The sequence below is a fragment of the Pithys albifrons genome, chromosome 19 (assembly GCF_047495875.1).
Source record: "Pithys albifrons albifrons isolate INPA30051 chromosome 19, PitAlb_v1, whole genome shotgun sequence".
Taxonomy (NCBI): domain Eukaryota; kingdom Metazoa; phylum Chordata; class Aves; order Passeriformes; family Thamnophilidae; genus Pithys; species Pithys albifrons.
The window spans coordinates 12,581,878-12,602,950 of NC_092476.1; the positions used below are offsets into that span (position 1 = coordinate 12,581,878).

At 42.9% G+C, this 21,073-nt stretch overlaps 1 protein-coding gene across 1 annotated transcript in view; it reads left to right on the forward strand.

Moving 5' to 3' along the window:
- Positions 1-9,581: 9,581 nt before the first annotated feature.
- Positions 9,582-21,073, forward strand: part of LOC139680958 (myosin-1B-like) — a 12,902-nt gene continuing 1,410 nt past the window's right edge. Inside the window, exons 1-24 of the mRNA XM_071574023.1 lie at positions 9,582-9,785; positions 9,872-10,015; positions 10,106-10,262; positions 12,786-12,813; positions 12,912-13,026; positions 13,118-13,210; positions 13,873-13,936; positions 14,028-14,126; positions 14,203-14,306; positions 14,386-14,524; positions 14,761-14,879; positions 14,964-15,113; positions 16,067-16,237; positions 16,470-16,776; positions 16,858-16,943; positions 17,409-17,496; positions 17,592-17,709; positions 18,248-18,371; positions 18,457-18,593; positions 18,695-18,950; positions 20,176-20,418; positions 20,519-20,695; positions 20,781-20,926; positions 21,014-21,069. Coding sequence (XP_071430124.1) covers positions 9,582-9,785; positions 9,872-10,015; positions 10,106-10,262; positions 12,786-12,813; positions 12,912-13,026; positions 13,118-13,210; positions 13,873-13,936; positions 14,028-14,126; positions 14,203-14,306; positions 14,386-14,524; positions 14,761-14,879; positions 14,964-15,113; positions 16,067-16,237; positions 16,470-16,776; positions 16,858-16,943; positions 17,409-17,496; positions 17,592-17,709; positions 18,248-18,371; positions 18,457-18,593; positions 18,695-18,950; positions 20,176-20,418; positions 20,519-20,695; positions 20,781-20,926; positions 21,014-21,069 — 3,325 coding nt within the window. The remainder of the gene's footprint in view (positions 9,786-9,871; positions 10,016-10,105; positions 10,263-12,785; positions 12,814-12,911; positions 13,027-13,117; positions 13,211-13,872; positions 13,937-14,027; positions 14,127-14,202; positions 14,307-14,385; positions 14,525-14,760; positions 14,880-14,963; positions 15,114-16,066; positions 16,238-16,469; positions 16,777-16,857; positions 16,944-17,408; positions 17,497-17,591; positions 17,710-18,247; positions 18,372-18,456; positions 18,594-18,694; positions 18,951-20,175; positions 20,419-20,518; positions 20,696-20,780; positions 20,927-21,013; positions 21,070-21,073) is intronic.

Below are 21,073 nucleotides of genomic sequence, written 5' to 3' on the forward strand. Positions count from 1 at the left end.
TTTGAAATCATTGCTGCCCATGAGCAGACATGACCCCTCAGGCTGGAAGTGGAGGTTCTAACGACTTATTGGAGGGAAGTTATCCCAGCTCCTGTCTCCCAGGCTTCTTTCACACCCAGCTCCCAGCCTGAGGGGCCAGGGTTGCCCTGGGCAGCTGCTGTAAATGGTTCATCGTTAACAGTTCATGAGAAATGACATAGAGGGTTTAGAATACACAGCTTTCATCACACACAGTGAGAAACTGGTCCCAGATTGCTGAACTAGGACACTTATCCATACTGTTTCACAGAATCTTTAAGATTTTGAAAAGACCTTTAAGATCACCAAGTTGAGGGGTCAACCCAGTAGCATCACCATGTTTACCACTAAACCATGTCCTCAAAGTGCCCTATCCACATGTTCTTTAAACACTTGCAGGAATGGTGACTTCACCGCTTCCCTGGGCAGCCTCTTCCAGGCTTTGACAGGCCTTTCCATGCAAAAATTTTTCCTAATACCCAATTTAAACTTGAGGCTGTTTCCTCTTGACCTGTCACTTATTACCTGGGAGAGAAGATCAAGCCCCATTTATAGTTGTAGAGAGTGAAAAGGTTCCCACTGAGCCCCCTTTTTTCCAAGTTAAGCTGCCTTATCTCCCTCAGCTGCTATTCATGCTCCACACTCTTCCCCAGCTCTGTTCCATTCTTCAGACACACTCCAGCCCCTCAAAGTCTTTCTTGTCATGAGGGGCCCAAAACTGACATCAGGATTTGAGGTGGTATCTCAGCAGTTCCCAGCACAGGGGGACAGCCACTGGCCTGGTTCTTCTGGCCACACTATGGCTGGTACAAGCCAGGATGCCCTTGGTCTTTGAGCACATCTAGGCACATGCTGCCTCATGCCAACCAGCATCCCCAGGTCCTCTCCCATCAGTAGCTTTCCAGACCCTCTGCTGCCCACCTGGAGCATTCCATAGACCCAAGGGCAGGACTGGCACTTGATCTTATTGAACCTCACACTGTTGGCCTATTGATCCAGCCTGTCCGGATCCCTCTGCAGAGCCTTCCTAACTTCCATTAGATCAACACTCCTCACCACTTGTTCTCATCTGCGAACTTGCTGAAGGTGCACTCAGTCCCCTCATCCAGGTCATCAGTGAAGACATTGAACAGGACTGACCCCTGTACTGAGCCCTGAGGAACCCCATTAGTGCCTGACCCCAGCTGGATGTAACTCCAACCCCCACCACTCTCTGGGCCTGGACATCCAGGAAGTTTTTCACCCAGCAAACCCTGCACCCATCCACATCACAGAGAATCAGTTTCTCCAGGATAATGCTATGTGATGTGGGGCCAAAGAGTTTATTAAACTCTAGGTTGATGAAATCCACAGTCCTCATCCAGTAAGAGGGTCACCACTTTAATTCAGTTTGTTTCAGTTTGCATATCACCATCTGCCAAAACTGTTGAAGTACCTGTTCTCTCTGTCTCTCAGGCTTTCCAAAGCCTACAGGCCTTCTGTGAAAAACATGAGGCAAAGGAAGCTATTGCTCCATATCCCTCACTAACAAGAGCTAGCTTCTTGTTCTCCCTTTTCTGGCCATGAAATGATAGCTGTCAGTTGTGTCTAGATGGTAGGAGATGCATATTTATGTGACTTTCTAATCATGTAGTTCATGCTGAGGAACAAAAATGGCATTGACTCCCTTCAGTTACACAAGATGCTCATGGACAACACAGCCAGGTGCTGCAAGATGTGAAAAACAGTTCAATTCTTATGCATTAAACTGGATTCTGAGCCAAAGTGATCTGAAGAATGGCACTTATTCTTTGTAGCTGACATCTGAGCTGGAGCAATATCACTAAACAGCTAACAGAGAATGTTCAAGTGTATAAAAGATGAAAAAGCTCCAACTGGTTTTTGCCATGTCCAGTGGACTGCACAAAGCACCATTTCAATGTCAGTAAGATATGACTGGCCAAACTGGTCAGCAGTCAAGGCAGCCACTACCAGGCACTATTCCATGGAGAGGAGCTCTGTCTAATATCAGAGGAAATAAATTAAATATTAGAGACTGAAACTTAAGCAGAGCAGCTGCACTGATATAATCACCTTTTCTCTATCAGGACACTGCTCAGCACAACAGTATTTGATGCCCTGGAAAATACATCAGATACTCATGAGTACAGCGGGATCCACAGTCTCCTTGAGGGCACTTATATCTGACAGATCTGTACTTGGTCTGGCACCTGATTTCTCCAAACTGAGCAGTCATAGAAGGTCACTTCTTTCAACTATACCTCAACCAAAACAATAATAATTTTTATTTATGGGTATCTTGAATGTCTCTGTCTTAAGCAAAATTTGTTATTTTGCTATTTACTCCACAAGCTCTCCAGAAAATTTAATCCCGTGCTTGATCATTCTTACAGTGAAAGAATATTTTCCTAATGTTCTTATGGATCCTCCTGTGTGTCAGTTTGTGCCCATTGCCTCTTTTCCCTGTCTCCAGGAACCACTAAAAGAGCCTGGCTCCATCTTCTTTACACCCTGACTCTGGGCATTGCTACACATGGATGATATCCCCTTGAGCCTTCTCGTCTCCAGGTTTTCTCAGTTTCAGTTCTCTCATCCTTTCCCCATAGTAGCAATGTCCCAGTCCCTTAATTGTCTTCATAGTTCTTTTTTTTGCAGTCTTCGAATTATGTCCATGTCTCTCTTGGACTGTGGAGCCCAGAAGTGAACAAGCACTTTAGGTGTGGTCTCAGGAGTGCAGAATAAAGGAGAGGGACCACTTCCCATGACCTACTGGCAACACTCCTCCTAATGCAGCCTAGGACACGATTAGCAATAAAGTTGCTTTGTTGGCTCATATTCAGCTTGCTGTCCACCAAGATCATCATGTCCTTTTCTGCACACCTTCTTTTCAGCTGGGTCATGCTTGGTCATACATGAAAATCTTGGTACCTGAGAATTTTTCCTCCTTTCCAGGTGCAGAGTCCTTGTTGAAATACGTGAAGTTCCTGTTATCCCATTTCTCACACTTGTCAAGGTCCCTCTGGATGGCAGCGTGACTCTGGCATATCAGCCACTCCTCCCAGCTTGTGTCATCAGTGATCTTGCTGAGGATGCATTTTGCCCCATCATCCAGGCTATAAAAGAAGATGTTAAACAGGACTGGACCTGTATTGACCTCTAGGATATACCACCAGTTATTGATCTCCAACTAGATTTTGTGCCACTCAGCATCACCTTCTGAGCCTGGACATTATGCCAGTTTTTAATTCACCTCACTGTCTCTTCATCCAGCTCACACTTCAACAGCTTCTCTACAAGGATCTTATGGGAAACACTGTCAAAGGCCTTCCCAAAGTCAAGGTCAACAATGTCCAATCTTAGCTACCAAACCAGTCACATCATCGTAGAAGGTGATAAGGTTGTTCAAGCACGACTTCCCCTTGGTGAATCCATGTCGACAACTCCTAATTATTATATTGTCCTCAAGGTACTGGGAAATGCATCTAGGATCCATTGCTCCAACCTTCCCAATGGCCGAAGTGAGGCTGATTGGTATGTAGTTCTCTGAATACTCCTTCCTTCGCTCCTTGATGACAGGAGTGCCATCTGCTTTCCTTCAACCTTCTGGCACTTCTGCTAATGACCATGACAGATCAAAGATTAACAAGAGAGACCTCATAGTCACACCAGCCATCTCTCACATCAGGGTGTGTCTGTTTTGTTCCAGACTTTCTCCCTGCTCCCTGTGCCATAGGTCTCCTGTGCTGGTTTAAAGGTAAACCAGCAGGAGAAATGAACCCAGCTCAGAACCCACCTCAAGAGAGATTTGAAGTCAGAGTTACGATTTACTAAAAATATTACAATAAATACAATTATACAGAGGGAAAAAGTGATTTTAACCCACAAAAAACAGATATATAACCTGATACCTTGGGGCATAAACAGAACAGTGTTTTTACCTCTGTGCTGAGCGCCATGTGATCCCCCTGAGTACAAAGTAAAAGGAAAGGAAAATCTGTTAGTGAGGATGATGGTCACAGTTCTGTTGAAGTAATGACTGCAGTCTGATCAAAAGTGGCAGTCACAGTCTTGTTGAGATTCTGGTCCTCCTCTGGGTCCTACAAGTGGTACCAGAAATTTCCAAAACCTGAAGATTATTTATGCTCAGGTTCAGGTGGGAATGCCCAGTACCTACCCCAGGGCAGAAGGTTTCAAAATGGGTAATTTAACTCTGTGAGTCATGGGATATTTCTGGAATCTTTGATGGTCTAGGTTTATGCAACTGCCTATTGTGCCTGTCCCTAATGGCCCATCAGCAGACATGACTCTGCAGGTGGGTATGAAGGTGCTGATGGCTCCCCATAGGAGAGTTATCACAGCTGAGCCACTGGTGTGGACAGAAACATTCCTGTGCCTCACAGGGTTCTTTCACATCCAGTTTGTAGCCTGGTGGGTCAGGTGTGCCCTGGGCAGCTGCTGCAAATGATGCATTATTAACAGTTCATGAGAAATGACACAAAGGATGTAGAATACACAGTTTTGGTTACACCCACACAGTGATAAACTGATCTCTGCTACTGTGACTAGGACAAGGTCTTACCACCAGAATTCAGTACCTCAAACTTTTCCATTTCATGTGTCACCAGGGCTCTGGCCCCTTTCAGCAATGGCCCCACATTTTTCCTCGTCTTTCTTTTGTCATCTACATACTTATGTAAACCCTTCTTGCTGTCTTTTACATCTTTGGCCAGATTAAGGCTGGTTGAACCACATCAGAGGTGGAATTGATCAACATGGAGAAGAGAAGTCTCTGGGGAGAACTAATGGCAGCCTTCCAGCACTTAAAGGGAGCTTATACAAAAGAGGAAGAGCAACTTTTTACATGGACAGATAGTGACAGGACGAGGAGGGACAGTTTTAAGGTAAAAACATGACAGTCTTAAGTGAGATACTAGGAAGAATATTCTTTACTCAGAGGGTGGTGAGACCCTGGCACAGGTTGCCTAGAGAAGCTCTAAATGCCCCATCCTTGAAAGCGTCCAAGGGCGGGTTGGACAGGGTGGGCCATGAGCAACCTCATCTTTTGGGTGGCATCCCTGCCCATGGCAGGGGAGTTGGAATGAGATGACCTTTAAGGTTTCTTCCAACCCAAATCATTCCATTATTATATGATTCAATCACATTTGGGCTTTGAATTTTCTAAGGTCATCCCTGCATGCTCAGGCAGTGTTTCTCGACTTCCTCCCAGATTACTTGTGCTTGCTTCCACCCTCCATATGCTGCCTTTTTCTATCTGGAGTTTTGCCAGAACCTCCTTATTCATCGCCTTAGTCCTCCTGGAATCTTCTTTACCTGAATTACTACTACATCATGACCAAGTGCCTCAACAAAAGCAAAGGGTAAAATTACCCATAGTTACATATAGAGTTTCGCATATTTGAGTCTTACATGTTAAAGCTCTGTCAGCTAAGGATTAAACATTTATGGCCTTGAAAAAAACATGTCTAGGTATCTCAAGAATGTCCTTGATGACAAAAAATTATTCTTGGTGGGAAGAAGAAAATGGAGAATAGCTGTGAGAGATGTCTGTGATACTTACACTGGAGAAAAAAATATCGATAAGTGCAAAGTAATACACGTAGGAAAAGCAGCCCCAACTGTCAAATGTGGTAATACAGTGTTCAGATCCATAGTGGTGCAGTATTAGTTCTGTATGTCGTCAGACCTCAGGAGAAAGAAGGTAGAAGGAGAAATTATAGAGGGTAATATCAAAGCTAGAACTAAATAATTTCATACAAGTAGAGTTAAGATAGATCAGTACTGTTTGCCTTGTTCTGTGGAGAGGTATTGTTAATTTGTTTCTATCATGGAAAGAAATAAAGATTGACAGGGAAATAAGCACAAGTAGAGCAAAGAATTTTTCAGTAGATTTAATTAATCTATAAATATCATTGTCAAAGAGCTCTTTGAATGCCAAAAAGCAAAATTGTTCTTAAATTGATTAAATCAAAGGAACAACAATCTAGCAAAGATTATTGAATACAGACATGGGTCCTCCTATGAATCTCTGAACTCAGGATTTCCAGCATATAGGAAAATACATAAATGACTATTATTTTATATTTATTTCCAGAGATAGAATACAACTTAAAGAGTACTTAAAATGGTACAAGGTGGTTATTCTTTCTGAGTTGCTGTGCTGTCTTATGTTACAATTGAAAGAATGGAAACACAGTAATATTTAATAACCCGATTATGTTAAGCAGTGCAGACAACAGTGAAATCCACATATCCTATCCAAGGTCTGTAAGTAGAGAGCTCTGTGAAAGGACAACTGTCATCATACTTACGATGGCCTCTGAAAAAGTTAAGGTATGCACCAAATGTCACTGTGCTTGCCCAATGAATGGTTGTCCCTGCTCCCTTAGCTCAGATTCACGAAGCATCTATAGCTTACAGTCACTAGTGGTTACCCTCATTCCTCCAGTCATCATTAGCTGCGTGTCCTGTCTTAGGAATCTTCTCATATTATTTATAGGAGATTTTTTCACATAGCTAGTAAGAGACCAAAATTTTCTAATTATATCCAGTAACATCACTTTCCAGTTTTCAGTTCATTCAGTTTGCCAGACAATGCTTTGCCAAAAACAAGGTTTGCCAAAAATGCTTTGCCCAAAGACAGAGGAGGCATTTGTAGTATGCACTGCCCAGACTCTATAAAAGAGTCCTTGAATCTGGGCTATCCTGTCTCGAGAGAAAACTTCATGGTAAGTATGTGTCTGTGGCTGGCAGAAAGGGACAGTGTCCTTGCAGTCCATGTCTTACTGCAGCCCTGCTGTCCTGTATTTGTACCTGCAAGGATTCAATACCTGTAAGATAAAGCGTGTTGGTATTTTCACATTTCAACCTGCCTGTGGAATTCTGTGCATCTGTAATGAGGAATCTGCCATTTCTGCTTTATAGCACTGATCATCTTCCGGCCTGCAAGACTCTTCTCATAAGAGGTAAGTCCCTAATTTACTCACACTTAAGGCACAGACAAAACGCTGGAAGATTCTGTAGAAAAGCTTCCTTCATGGCGACAAAGTACTGTAAAATTTTTTAGGTAATTTCTATATGCCCATATGTTACTGGCCATTGCTCCTTTATGGCAAATAAAGTATGCTGGTGGCTGGGGAGGCTGCTCATGGCAAGCAAGGTTTCCAAAGTGGCTGTGCTTGAAGCCACTAGCCACTGATGTCATGCCAGGAAATGCTTCTTGGGGATTCCTTATGATTAATTATGGAACAGTGAGGTAAATGATCTGTTCTGGCATGAAGTCCAGACAGACAGAGCCATCCAACAGAAGAGACTACTGCGAAACATTACAGACTGGTAACAAATTATATGTATTCCCACATATGAAACTGTATATATATATATATATATATATATAAATACTTCTCAGGTGATACTGCAGACTTACAAGTTGCATATGGGCTTCCTAGTAGGAGACTTGGTAAAAATGCAAAAATAATGAAGAACTAACCAAACACACAATACCAAGGGAGATGTACTGCTCCTATTTCTATGAAGGAAACCAAAGTGGAGGTTCTGCATGTTGCTAGGATTTCTGCAAATGTTTGTTAACATTTTAGTTATTTAGGTAACTAAAAGTTATAACATGGCTTCTAATTAAGCTGTCTGTTTGTCTAACTTCCTAGGAATTCAGATATGTTCTGTTTCTGGACCTATGGTATTTCTTTGGAAACTCAGTATTGCATTTGGATATCCAGCTTTGATTTATAAATTCTTAAACTAGGTTTCCTATCTGGGCCTGTAGTTATTTTGACAAACAACTAACATACAAAGAAATAATTGGTCATGCAGTATTTGAACCTAATCTATTATCTGTTCTTATATACCACTTGCTTATCCAGAGTTAAGTCTTGCAACAGATTTATATCGTTATCAAGGAAATCTCAGTGAAGTTAAGGTGAGAGCCACAGTAAAATCTAAGCATGAAATCAAATAGGAATTGAACTATAATTTATAAAATTAATTTTTTGGACAATGGAACATGGGAGGGGATGGATGGAAGTCTTATTTTGTTCAGACAGAACAAACCTCTAAAATTTCCAGTATGGCTTTCATAGATTATTGAAACAGTTCCATTGTCCACAGACAGGATTATTTCTAATTTAGACCTGGGTGTATTTTTCCATTTAAACCCAGAGACAAATTTGTGTGTATGTCTAAGACATCTTAAGGATATAAATTAATAAGCAAAGGGGGTCCAGCTAGTACAGACTAGCACAGCTGACAGCACAGCCAACATTCACAGGTAGTTTCAACAGTAGGAAAATGGGTTTACACATCTACCCACACTTTATAATCACAACCTATTCTAAAAAATTAGGAGACTGGACTCTGAGCTTTCTTTAGCCTTACGGGTTTTGATTTGCCCTGACACATGCTTTAGATGTCTGCCCTTGCCACAGGGTTGGAGGGCAATTCTTCATCACAGGACCAACCTTTCTGCAGGAGGAAGTGTGCCAGTGTAAAACCAAGCAGATAACATCCATCAGTATGGCAGGAGGACAAGCAGGATGGCAGTTTCTGAAAGGATGTAGCTGTTTAGCTTCTATTCTTGGTGTTTCTTTCCCTAAAACTCCCTGAAGAATGACACAGAGAAAGTGCAAACCTGATTTCAAAGACTTCTGTTAAGATTCTGGACTGTTTAAATGGTTTGGGATGAGAAGCAAACAATTCTAGTGAACAATTCAGAGCATTAGCAAAAAATATTATGCACTAGATAGTCCTCACAACACCTTCCAGACTCACCTCTCTCTTTTATCTATGTGCAAGTAAGGCTTTTAATATCTTTATGGTTTAGTGGTGTGAACATACTCTTCCTGTGCATGGGGCCTCACTGGTGCTTCAGTTGTGCATTGGAACCCAGCACTTAATATTTACTTGCAGAAGGACACAAAGCATTCACAGCATTTTTTAAAGCTTTGAGCTTACAAAATTGCAACTGCTCTATTTCTATTGCATTCAATCCAAACAGCAATCCTCCACAAAAGCATCCATCAAAAATTTTCCTGGTTAAATCTCCAGTCTCCTGGGGCCTAACCCTAGCCCTAACCCTAACTCTAATGTTGTCTTGCTATTCTAACAAAAATGAGGTGGTTCTATCGTATAAAGAGACAGATTCTTCTCAGATGGGAACACTGGAAATCTGAGAGATAATAGCCAGGGATTTCAGCCACAGAAATTTTGATTAGGTAATATAAAAGGGGTAAAAATCACCATCAGGCTCATCAGACATTAAATTGGGATGCAGAAGGACTGAGAAATATCAACTCTTGAACATAATGAAAACTTCACTGGAAAAGGCGCTTGGAACCTGGGTCCAATATTTACCCTGATTGCACAGGAAGGTGAACTGAAGAATTGCCTGAGATTCTTCCCAAATCACATATTCTATTCCACTAGAGTCTATCAATAAACCCTGTGGCAACAGAAGATGTTGGCCCACTTGGGTAACATATCTGCTCTTCCGCAGTGTTCTTTCTTGGCAAGATTTCAATAGAGTTACAGCCATGTCATCAGATGCCGAGATGGCCATCTTTGGGGCGGCAGCTCCGTACCTCCGAAAGTCTGAGAAGGAGAGAATCGAGGCCCAGAACAAGCCTTTTGATGCCAAGACATCTGTCTTTGTGGTCCACGCAAAGGAATCCTTTGTGAAAGGGACAATCCAGAGCAGGGAATCAGGGAAGATCACTGTCAAGACTGAAGGGGGAGAGGTGGGTAAAATGCAAGATTTATAAACAGCATTTCATTCCCACTCTGACTCTGAGCTGACATGCATGTACCTTCCTGCTCCTGCCAGACCCTGACCGTGAAGGAAGATCAAATCTTCTCCATGAACCCTCCCAAGTATGACAAAATCGAGGACATGGCCATGATGACCCACCTGCACGAGCCCGCTGTGCTGTACAACCTCAAAGAGCGTTACGCAGCCTGGATGATCTACGTAAGTGGCACAGCAGCTTCCTTTGGGCAGCTGCAGGAGCTGCTCTGCCAGGCCCAGGGGAAGCCAACGTGCTGTCTCCCTTCCTCGCAGACGTACTCGGGTCTCTTCTGCGTCACTGTCAACCCCTACAAGTGGCTGCCCGTGTACAACCCGGAGGTGGTGTTGGCCTATCGAGGCAAGAAGCGTCAGGAGGCCCCTCCACACATCTTCTCCATCTCTGACAATGCCTATCAGTTCATGCTGACTGGTGAGTGGCTCTGTCTGTCTCGGAGGGACTGGACTATTCAATTCTCTGAAGGAATACTCTGTCTCAGCAATATGAAGAGACTTTTTTGAAGCTCTCATGGTTATGACACACACATTCATTTTGGGGTTTACTACCTTCAAAACACTGTTTCTACTGTTTTAAATGAAAGAGGCCACTACACTCTGTGAGGCATTTTGACATTCTGCTTGTTGATTTCCTTTAAGGGCATGCTATATAGGTGAGTGGCTCACATGGTGAACCTATCAGAAAGACATTTTAAAAGCATTCACAGATTTACCCTTATAAGTATACTGATATTTTCTCAATGCATCATTAGACTTTTATATCAGCCATCACATTCATTACCTGCTAATTTAGATTTTCACAGAACCACAGAATTGATTGGGTTGGAAAAGACCTCCGAGATCATCAAGTCCAACCCTTGGTCCAACTCCCCTCCCTTTACCAAATCATGGCACTCAGTGCCATGTCCAATCTCAGTTTTAAAATCTCCAGGGATGGTGAATCCACCAACTCTCTGGGCAGGCCATTCCAATGCCTGAGCACTCTCTCTGCAAAGAAGTTTTTTCTGATCTCCAACTTCAATTTCCCCTGGAAGAGCTTAAGCCCGTGCCCCCTTGTCCTGTTGCTGAGTGTCTGGGAGAAGATACCAACCCCCACCTGGCCAGAACTTCCCTTCAGGGAGTTCCAGACAGTGATGAGGTCACCTCTGAGCCTCCTCTTCTCCAGGCTAAACAACCCCAGCTCCCTCAGCCTCTCCCCACAGCACTTGTGCTCCAGTCCCTTCTCCAGCTCATTGTTCTTCTCTGGCCCCGCTCCAGCCCCTCAATCTCTTTCCTGAACTGAGGGGTCCAGAACTGAACACAACACTCAAGGTGTGGCCTCACCAACGCAGAGTCCAGGGGAAGGATCACTGCCTTGATCCTGCTGGCCATGCTATCTTTGATCCAGTACAGGATCCCATTGGCCTTCTTGGCCACCTGGGCACACTGGTGGCTCCTGTTGAGCTTCCTGTCAGTTAGTAACCCCAGGTCCCTCTGCCTGGCTGCTCTCCAGCCACTCTGTGCCCAGCCTGGAGCGCTGCAGGGGGTTGTTGTGGCCAAAGTGCAGGACCTGCACTTGGCCTTGTTAAACTTCATCCCATTGGAATCCGCCCATCTCTCAAGTCTATCCAGATCCCTCTGCAGAGCCCTCCTGCCTTCCAGCAGGTTGACACTCCCTCCCAACTTGGTGTCATCAGCAGATTTGCTGATGATGGACTCAATCCCCTCATCTAAATCATCAATAAAGATTTTAAACAGGACTGGACCCAACACAGACCCCTGGGGAACACCACTGGTGACCGGGCACCAGCTGGATGCAGCTCCATTCACCAGCACTCTCTGGGCCCGGCCCTCCAGCCAGCTCCTGACCCAGCAGAGGGTACACTTGTCCAAGCCATGGGCTACCAGCTTTTCCAGGAGTATATTATGGGAGACAGTGTCAAAGGCCTTGCTGAAGTCTAGATAGACACACCCACAGCCTTCCCCTCATCCACCAGGTGGGTCACCTGATTGTAAAAGGAGATCAGGTTGATCAGACAGGACCTGCCCCTCCTAAACCCCATGCTGGCTGGGTCTAATCCCTTGTCCATCCTGAAGGTGCTGTGTGATTGCACTCAGGATGAACTGCTCCATAACCCTGCCAGGCACAGAGGTCAGGCTGACAGGCCTGGAGTTGCCCGGGTCAGCCTTGCAGTCCTTTTTGTGGATTGGGGTGACATTGGCCAACCTCCAATCATCTGGGACCTCCCCAGAGAGCCAGGACTGTTGGAAGATGATGGAGAGCGGTTTGGCAAACTCTTCTGCCAGCTCCCTCATCCCCCTGGGATGGATCCCATCTGGTCCCATAGATTTGTGAGGATCCAGCTGGCTCAGTAAGTCACTATTTCCTCCTGGAATACAGGAGGGCTGTTGAGCTCCCTCTCTCTCTACCAGCTCCAGAGGCCAGTTGTCTTGAGGGCCACCTGTCTTACTGATAAAAACTGAGGCAAAGTAGGTGTTAAGTACCTCAGCCTTCTCCTCATCTTTGTTAACTGTATTTCCCTCCAAGTCCAACAGAGAATGGAGGTTTTCCTTGCCCCTCCTTTTGTTATTAATGTATTTATAGAAGGACTTTTTGTTATCCCTAACAGAATTAGCCAAATTAACTTCAAATTGCACTTTTCTTTCCCTGATTTTTTTTTCTGCATGACCCAGCTCTTTCTGTAAATTCTTCCTAAGTAGCCAGCCCTTTGTTTCACAGTCAGTAAGCTTTCTTTTTACATTTTGTTACATTACTATTTCTAAAAGGGATATACAGTACTAGAGACAGTCAGTGTTCCAGAAAAAACAATAAGCCAAACAGACTATGTGTGAGAAGTTAGATGATTATGTCTGTAATGCTTTAACTTACATTTACTGAATTATTTTCAGTCTTTTAACATTCTTTAATTATAAAGTCTTTTTTTCTGTCTTTCCACAGATCGGGAGAACCAGTCGATCCTGATCACGTACGTACAACCCCTGCTCGGGTCCCTGTGGGGCTGCCCAGGGCCAGGGCCCCTCCTGCCTGACCACACACTCTCTGCTTCTCTCCTTGCTCTGACAGCGGAGAATCCGGTGCTGGGAAGACTGTGAACACAAAGCGTGTCATCCAGTACTTTGCAACGATTGCAGCCAGTGGGGACAAGAAGAAGGAGGAGCAAACATCAGGCAAAATGCAGGTAAATTAACAGACACATGCTGGTATCAATACCTTCCTTTGTTCCTGACACAATTTTTGGAAAGGATAATCAGCAATAATTTTCCCTGCAGGGAACGCTTGAGGATCAAATCATCAGCGCCAACCCACTGCTGGAGGCCTTTGGAAATGCCAAGACTGTGAGGAACGACAACTCCTCACGCTTTGTGAGTTTTTGATCAGAAAATTTGTCATTTTTAAGGGAAGATTGATGTCAAACCAGATGCTGTCACTCTGAATTGCCACAGTCAGATGACTGTATTCATTGAACAAATATTTCCCTCATATTTTTGCCAAACAGAAATTAATCAGACATTCTAATTGAAAGTACATCTTTAAAAGTACAATACAGCACATAAAGGTGATAATTGAAATATGTTTAAATATTTATAAAATCTATCCCCACAACTCAGAAAGTAACAGCTGACTTGTTTTCCACAAGACCAAAGAAACTCATTTTACATTTCCACCATCAAAATCCACCTTCACAGCATGGTCTCTGATTAAAAAATGGCTTTCACTGTATCCATCTGTTTGAATTGAAACATAAATAAAAGGCTAATAATTGCAATCCAATAAAAAGCTTTCTTTATGCTTTTCTGATTCCTGTGAATTCACAGTTAAAATATCACTATTAAATAATAGTGGGTAACGGAGCTCAGATCTTTACACTAGTATTGCCATTACAGAGAGATTCCTGAATTTGTTTTTGTCTTGTTTAACTTTTTTAAAGAAAAAAATCAAAATAACTTCTAAGTTTGAAGCCTGTCTTCTGTGGAGAATGTCTTGGTGAAAATTCAAAATGCCTTTTCTTCCTTCCCCTCTAAAGGGCAAATTCATTCGAATTCACTTTGGTGCCACAGGCAAACTGGCTTCTGCAGACATTGAAACATGTAAGAGACCTCCTCACCTGATCCCATTTGTTCCTCTCTTTCCACCTCAGTGTTTCTTTCAGGCCTAACTCTGTCTTGCCATCCTTGCCAGATCTGCTGGAAAAGTCCAGAGTCACTTTCCAGCTCAAGGCAGAAAGAAGCTACCACATCTTCTATCAGATCATGTCCAATAAGAAGCCGGAGCTAATTGGTAGGCAGTATTATAAAGTGTTTGATGGAATCTGAATGTGTTCAGCATTTATCTCATTCTCTATTCCTCTTTACAGACATGCTCCTCATCACCACCAACCCATATGACTACCAGTTTGTGAGTCAAGGTGAGATCACTGTTGCCAGCATTAACGACCAGGAGGAGCTGATGGCTACAGATGTGAGTGTGCAGAGCAAAATGGTGTGGTGAATGTTACTTCTAATGGCCCAGAAGTTTATTCATCTGATTCTGTTGCCAGAGTGCCATTGACATCCTGGGTTTCACTGCTGATGAGAGAACAGCCATCTACAAGCTGACAGGGGCTGTCATGCACTACGGGAACCTCAAGTTCAAGCAGAAACAACGAGAGGAGCAGGCAGAGCCTGATGGCACTGAAGGTATTAACAAAATCTAGAACTTCCAATAATAGAAATATAGCTCACAGTTGGTGTTTGAGATACTTTTGCTCAAATTTACTTTCGCAAAGACATAATTCTCAGCTTCCACAATATCATCAATTTCCCTTTAAAGTATCATAAAATTTCAGTGCTGAATCATACAACTACATCTTACAGGGCATCCACTTTCAATTATCACTTCTCCTGTGTCACTGTCTCCTTCTGTCTGTGTTCAGTTGCTGACAAGGCTGCCTACCTGATGGGTCTGAACTCAGCAGACCTGCTCAAGGCCCTCTGTTACCCCCGAGTCAAGGTGGGGAATGAATATGTGACCAAGGGCCAAACTGTGCAGCAGGTAACAACCAGACTGGGAAGCTCTGTCTTGAGTTACTCTCTTACTCTGTGTACTATTTTCCTTCTGCTCTATTCTTTGTTTTAGGTGTACAATTCCGTGGGTGCCCTGGCAAAGGCTGTCTATGAGAAGATGTTCCTGTGGATGGTTGTTCGTATCAACCAACAGCTGGATACGAAGCAGCCCAGGCAGTACTTCATTGGTGTCCTGGACATCGCTGGCTTCGAGATCTTTGATGTAAGGAACACAGAAATCACAGTATAATCTTGAAAAGGCAATTAGGCATCAACTGAAACTAGTGCTTTATGGAGAGAGGGGGGGAGGGGGGAGGGGGAGTTAAATATTCAATTCCCTTGCAATTTCAAACTATTGTAGGTTTTGAAAAATCTATTATATTCTGGAAATGTTTTCCTTTCTTGTATATGTCAGTGCTTTTTCTCCATCACAACCTGTGAAATTCAATGGATCTTCATATAAAAGCTAGAGGTGATTCACAAAGACAAAGTGCTTGCCTTTTTTCTAGTTAGCACAAACATTGCAGTTTTTCAATAACTTTTAATTAATATCAAAAAAATCCCCTGACAAGTGACAATCAAATACCCAAGATACAATATTACAAAGTGTAGGGAGAAAAAGACATATTTAGGTCTCACACAAATGTTTCCCAAGACTTTGGAAAAAGAAAGCAATATATATTTTGCTTATTAAGAGCCAAAGGGTAATTCTGACAGAAAGAGTGCATCAGCTGCTTTAATTCAAACTGAGAAGTTCTATAGACATTTGTGGAACGTATCTGAGTCCAAGCCTGGAATGGCAAACACTGATAATATCTATTTTTTTTTTGTAAGAGCAATAGGAAAATTCGCATAATATGTAAATTGTAAATTGTGCCTTGATAAGGATAAGACTACCAAATAACTTGGGAATTTGATTTAAAAATAAATTATATATTTGAACATCATCCAAGTAGAAAAGAAAAAAAAACTAAGTAAAAAAGCCCCCACCAAGCAAATAAAAATCTTCTTTGAAAGCAGTTACTTGGATGTTTTAACATAGAAAAATATTTGTGTTAACCAGGGATCCCTGCATGGGTTTCTGAGATGGGATTCTGAGTGTGAAGGAGAAAGCTATACAGGTAGAGCACCATATTGAGAAGGAGTAAATCTTGTCCTTGCATTGTCTTTGAGTAGTTCAACAGCCTGGAGCAGCTGTGCATCAACTTCACCAATGAGAAACTGCAACAGTTCTTCAACCACCACATGTTCGTGCTGGAGCAGGAGGAGTACAAGAAGGAGGGAATTGAATGGGAGTTCATTGACTTTGGGATGGACTTGGCTGCCTGCATTGAGCTCATTGAGAAGGTATTTCTGTAATTCATAAGGTCAAATATTTATGGAAATGTATTAATTTTATATATATTTATAAATGTAGCTGGAAGGGTAAACAGGATATTGCAAATACATTTTGATTATTTTACAGTTTGCTGAGCAGAAGAACAATCTCTGAGAGCAATAATGTCCCGCTCAGGAAGTTATTTCACGTGTCAGTCTTTTTGCCTTTTCACCTCTTCCTTCTTCCTTGTGCTTCCCCCAGCCCATGGGCATCTTCTCCATCCTGGAAGAGGAGTGCATGTTCCCCAAGGCAACTGACACCTCTTTTAAGAACAAGCTCTATGACCAGCACCTGGGCAAATCCAACAACTTCCAGAAGCCCAAACCTGGCAAAGGCAAGGCTGAGGCCCACTTCTCCCTGGTGCACTACGCTGGCACAGTGGACTACAACATCTCTGGGTGGCTGGAGAAGAACAAGGACCCTCTGAATGAAACTGTCATTGGGCTGTACCAGAAATCATCTGTGAAGACCCTGGCCTTACTCTTTGCGTCTGCTGGAGGAGAAGCAGGTCAGTTCTCTGAAATGTCACCTCTTTGATGCACAGCGGCTGAACCCCAAAGCAACAGATGTTTCATTATCTTCACTTCAGAGGCCAGTAGTGGAGGTGGTGGTGGTGGCAAGAAAGGTGCCAAGAAGAAGGGTTCTTCTTTCCAGACTGTCTCAGCTCTTTTCCGGGTATGTAAACACCTTATCTTTTTATTTATGCAAAGAATTATTCTGCATTTTTAACTGGATCAGGCACAATAAAAAAGAAAAAAACCACCCAACCAATCAAAAATTATTCCAAATACAAATTACTTCTCTTTAGAACACCATTAAAAATAAAAATATTGCAGAATTAAAGATACCTCTATAAAGACCTACACTTAATATTTACTCTAAACATAAAATTTCTCGTTAAAACTGCCCAATTTCTATCCTGCAGGGGGTTGATGGTAACTTTTTTCTTATCCTACAAAGTGATGTTTAATGTTCAGAATCAGAGGGGAATGCGCTATTGATTGAGGTATTCTCAGCTGATTATTTTGATCCCCGTTTATCTCCATGGATGGGCCTTTCATGCTAAGTTCAAACAATACAAATGGTCTTTTATTTTTTTCCGTGCCTCTTCTCCATACTCACTAAGTCATGAACCCACAGGAGAACCTGAACAAGCTGATGACCAATTTGCGGAGCACTCACCCCCATTTTGTGCGCTGTATCATCCCCAATGAGACTAAAACACCTGGTAAGATGCTCAAGCAGGAAGAGAGTTTGCTCTGACACGTCTATTCCTCTCTGCACTAGACTCTGTGCCATTGATTTGTGCTCTGCATTGCTCAGGTGCCATGGAGCACGAGCTGGTGCTGCACCAGCTGCGCTGTAACGGTGTGCTGGAAGGGATCAGGATTTGCAGGAAAGGGTTCCCCAGCAGAGTCCTCTATGCTGACTTCAAACAAAGGTAAGAGCTATGAAATGAAGAGTTCCAGGTGTCCTCACTGACTGCTGTCCATCACACAACTGAGATCTGCTGGGGTCTCTGAGTACAGAAGCACAGTAGAGTTGCATAAGCTACAAGATTAATCAACGCAGTTTGGGATATGGTTGCAACATTTCTCGGGGAAAAATTACAGACTCTGAGTTCTTTGGCCATTTTATCAGCTGCAATTTTCAGGGGAACAGGCTTTCCTCCTATAGGCACAGTGGTAATGTTCCTCTCAAGCAATATTCCACAGCATAATTTAAGTAAAAAAGATATGGATTGAGCTCACTGGAGATCAGCGTACCCTTTTTATCCTGACTGATCACCCAAAGATGGGAAAAGTTTCTTTGATTTTCTTACCAGGTTAGAACTCCATGATAAGGGTGTCTCTAAACAAGGCATGAAATTCCAATTTACTCAGCGTTATTTCTGTTGTAAACACTGCTGTTGATTTCAATAAACAGTGTAACCTTATGACTTGACATTGTCTTCTTTCATATTTCTTCTAATTCCACAGATACAAGGTGCTTAATGCCAGTGCCATCCCAGAGGGACAGTTCATTGACAGCAAGAAGGCTTCTGAGAAGCTCCTTGGGTCAATCGATGTGGACCACACCCAGTACAAATTTGGACACACCAAGGTACAAAGCCCCCATTCATTCACTCGCTCTGTGCCTGTGCTTTGCTCTGCCTGACAATGATGTGCTGCAACATTCCCTCTCTAAGGTGTTCTTCAAAGCTGGGCTGCTGGGGCTCCTGGAGGAGATGAGGGATGAGAAGCTGGCACAGCTCATCACCCGCACCCAGGCCTTGTGCCGAGGCTTCCTGATGAGAGTGGAGTACCAGAGAATGGTAGAGAGGAGGTACACATTTCACTTTTTCACTTAAACTCACTGTCTGTGTGGGAAAGTGTTGACACTCTTCAGACTGAAAATATTCGTTGTACCTTTGAATTATGCCCCAGAGAGTCCATCTTCTGCATCCAGTACAATGTTCGTTCATTCATGAATGTCAAACACTGGCCCTGGATGAAGTTGTTCTTCAAGATCAAGCCCTTGCTGAAGAGTGCAGAGTCTGAGAAAGAGATGGCCAACATGAAGGGAGAGTTTGAGAAAACTAAGGAAGAGCTTGCGAAGTCAGAGGCAAAGAGGAAGGAGCTGGAGGAGAAAATGGTGAAACTGGTGCAGGAGAAAAACGACCTGCAGCTCCAAGTGCAATCTGTGAGTATCACCATTTATTTCCCACTCATAAACGGCTACTGTTTTGCAGACAGAAGGTAAGACAGGTCTTCTATGAACAAATGCCAGATATTTGTTGAATTATGGATTATATTAAACCTAAAGCTGGAGTAACTAGTCTTACAGTAGCATGGTGAATTGAGCTAGTAAAAGAAGCAAGGAGCTTCAAGTGGGAGTAATACTCCCTCTTTCTGGGGAAGGCACCCTAAGTAAACAGAAAGTATGAAATACTCAGGACAAGATTGTACCTCAACCACCAACTCCATTTGAGCAGGTAAGTCCTGCAGGCAGTATCTTTCTCTCAACGGGATGAATTGATTTTGAACAGTAAGTCCTGGAATTCAAATTGGTGGTAGTAAATTTAGATACTTAATAATGAATGGATAATTGCTCACTCAGGAAGTGGGAAATATGGATTGAAAGTTCCCTTCAGTTAAAAAATGAATTAATCCAGAGCTCCTGCTTCTGAACAACAGTCTTATGTCCCAGGCTTGTACTGTTCAAGATATTTGACTATATTCAATGGTGCTCAATATTGCCTCAGAAAATGAAAAGGAACAGGTAGATACACTCTTGCAGGCAAAAACTGAACCTCTCTGGGCTGTCCAAGTCCTGTGCATCCTGCTTTAATTCATAACCATATCATGTAAAATCTGTATATCAAATTTGAAGAATGTAAGTATTTATCATAATATTAAAACAAAATTGCTGGATAGGCACTTCATACCATTGTATTATTTAGGCATGTTTTCATACCATGCAGAACAACAATGCAGGTGAGCAATCAAGGAAAATATTTTATTTCTGAGTGCTGAAGTGATTTGCATCTGTAATCAGTGTTTTCATCACATGCCTTATTTTGCTGATTTATTATAAACAAGATCCATGAACCTTGCAGATGCATAGAAAAAAATTTAAAAACACGTTCCAGAAAGGAAAATCACTCATTAATACATATGAATCAAAATGCCTGAAAGTCCATTCCATTGAGAAAAAAGAGGAAAATAGAAAAATAATCACAGGCATTACAAAGAGATAACATGCAGATCCATTTCCTAAGCAGAAAATCTAACACCATTGTTAAGCTGTTTGAATGGAAAACCTATGTCAGACATAGCTTTTCCATGTGTTAATATAGTAAAATACAAGATATAAAAAATAAACTTCCAAACATGATAAACAAATACACTCTGTGTCTCCCCACCAGGAAGCTGATGCTTTGGCTGATGCTGAGGAAAGGTGTGACCAGCTCATCAAAACCAAAATCCAACTGGAAGCAAAAATTAAGGAGGTGACTGAAAGGGCTGAGGATGAGGAGGAAATCAATGCTGAGCTGACAGCCAAGAAGAGGAAACTGGAGGATGAATGTTCAGAGCTGAAGAAAGATATTGATGACCTTGAGCTAACACTGGCCAAGGTGGAGAAGGAGAAACACGCCACTGAAAACAAGGTATGAGGAGAAGATGTCATTCACATTCCAGAAAAGACCTGTTATGTTATAAAGTTTTAAGCATCTCTTTTTATCTGCACTTGCTCCCTTCTTTCAAAAGGTGAAAAACCTCACAGAGGAGATGGCAGCCCTGGATGAAACCATTGCCAAGCTGACAAAAGAGAAGAAAGCCCTCCAAGAGGCCCATCAGCAGACCCTGGATGACCTGCAGGCAGAAGAGGACAAAGTCAACACACTGACCAAAGCCAAGATCAAGCTGGAACAGCAAGTGGATGATGTAAGCACACAAACACACAGCAGGAACAGGACAGGTATGGAGTTCGACCTGGCTGCTGGAGCACTGATGGCCTTGTTCTGTGCAGCTGGAAGGCTCCCTGGAGCAAGAGAAGAAACTGCGCATGGACCTGGAGAGAGCCAAGAGGAAACTGGAAGGAGACCTGAAGCTGGCCCAGGACAGCATCATGGACCTGGAGAATGATAAGCAGCAGCTGGAAGAGAAACTGAAGAAGTAAGTGTGGCTCTGGGGCACCTCCATGCTGGGCTGGAGCACTTGTCTTTTTTATTTGAGCTCTAATACAGTTTGCTTTGCCCAAAGGAAAGACTTTGAAATCAGCCAGATCCAGAGCAAGACTGAGGATGAACAAGCCCTGGGCAT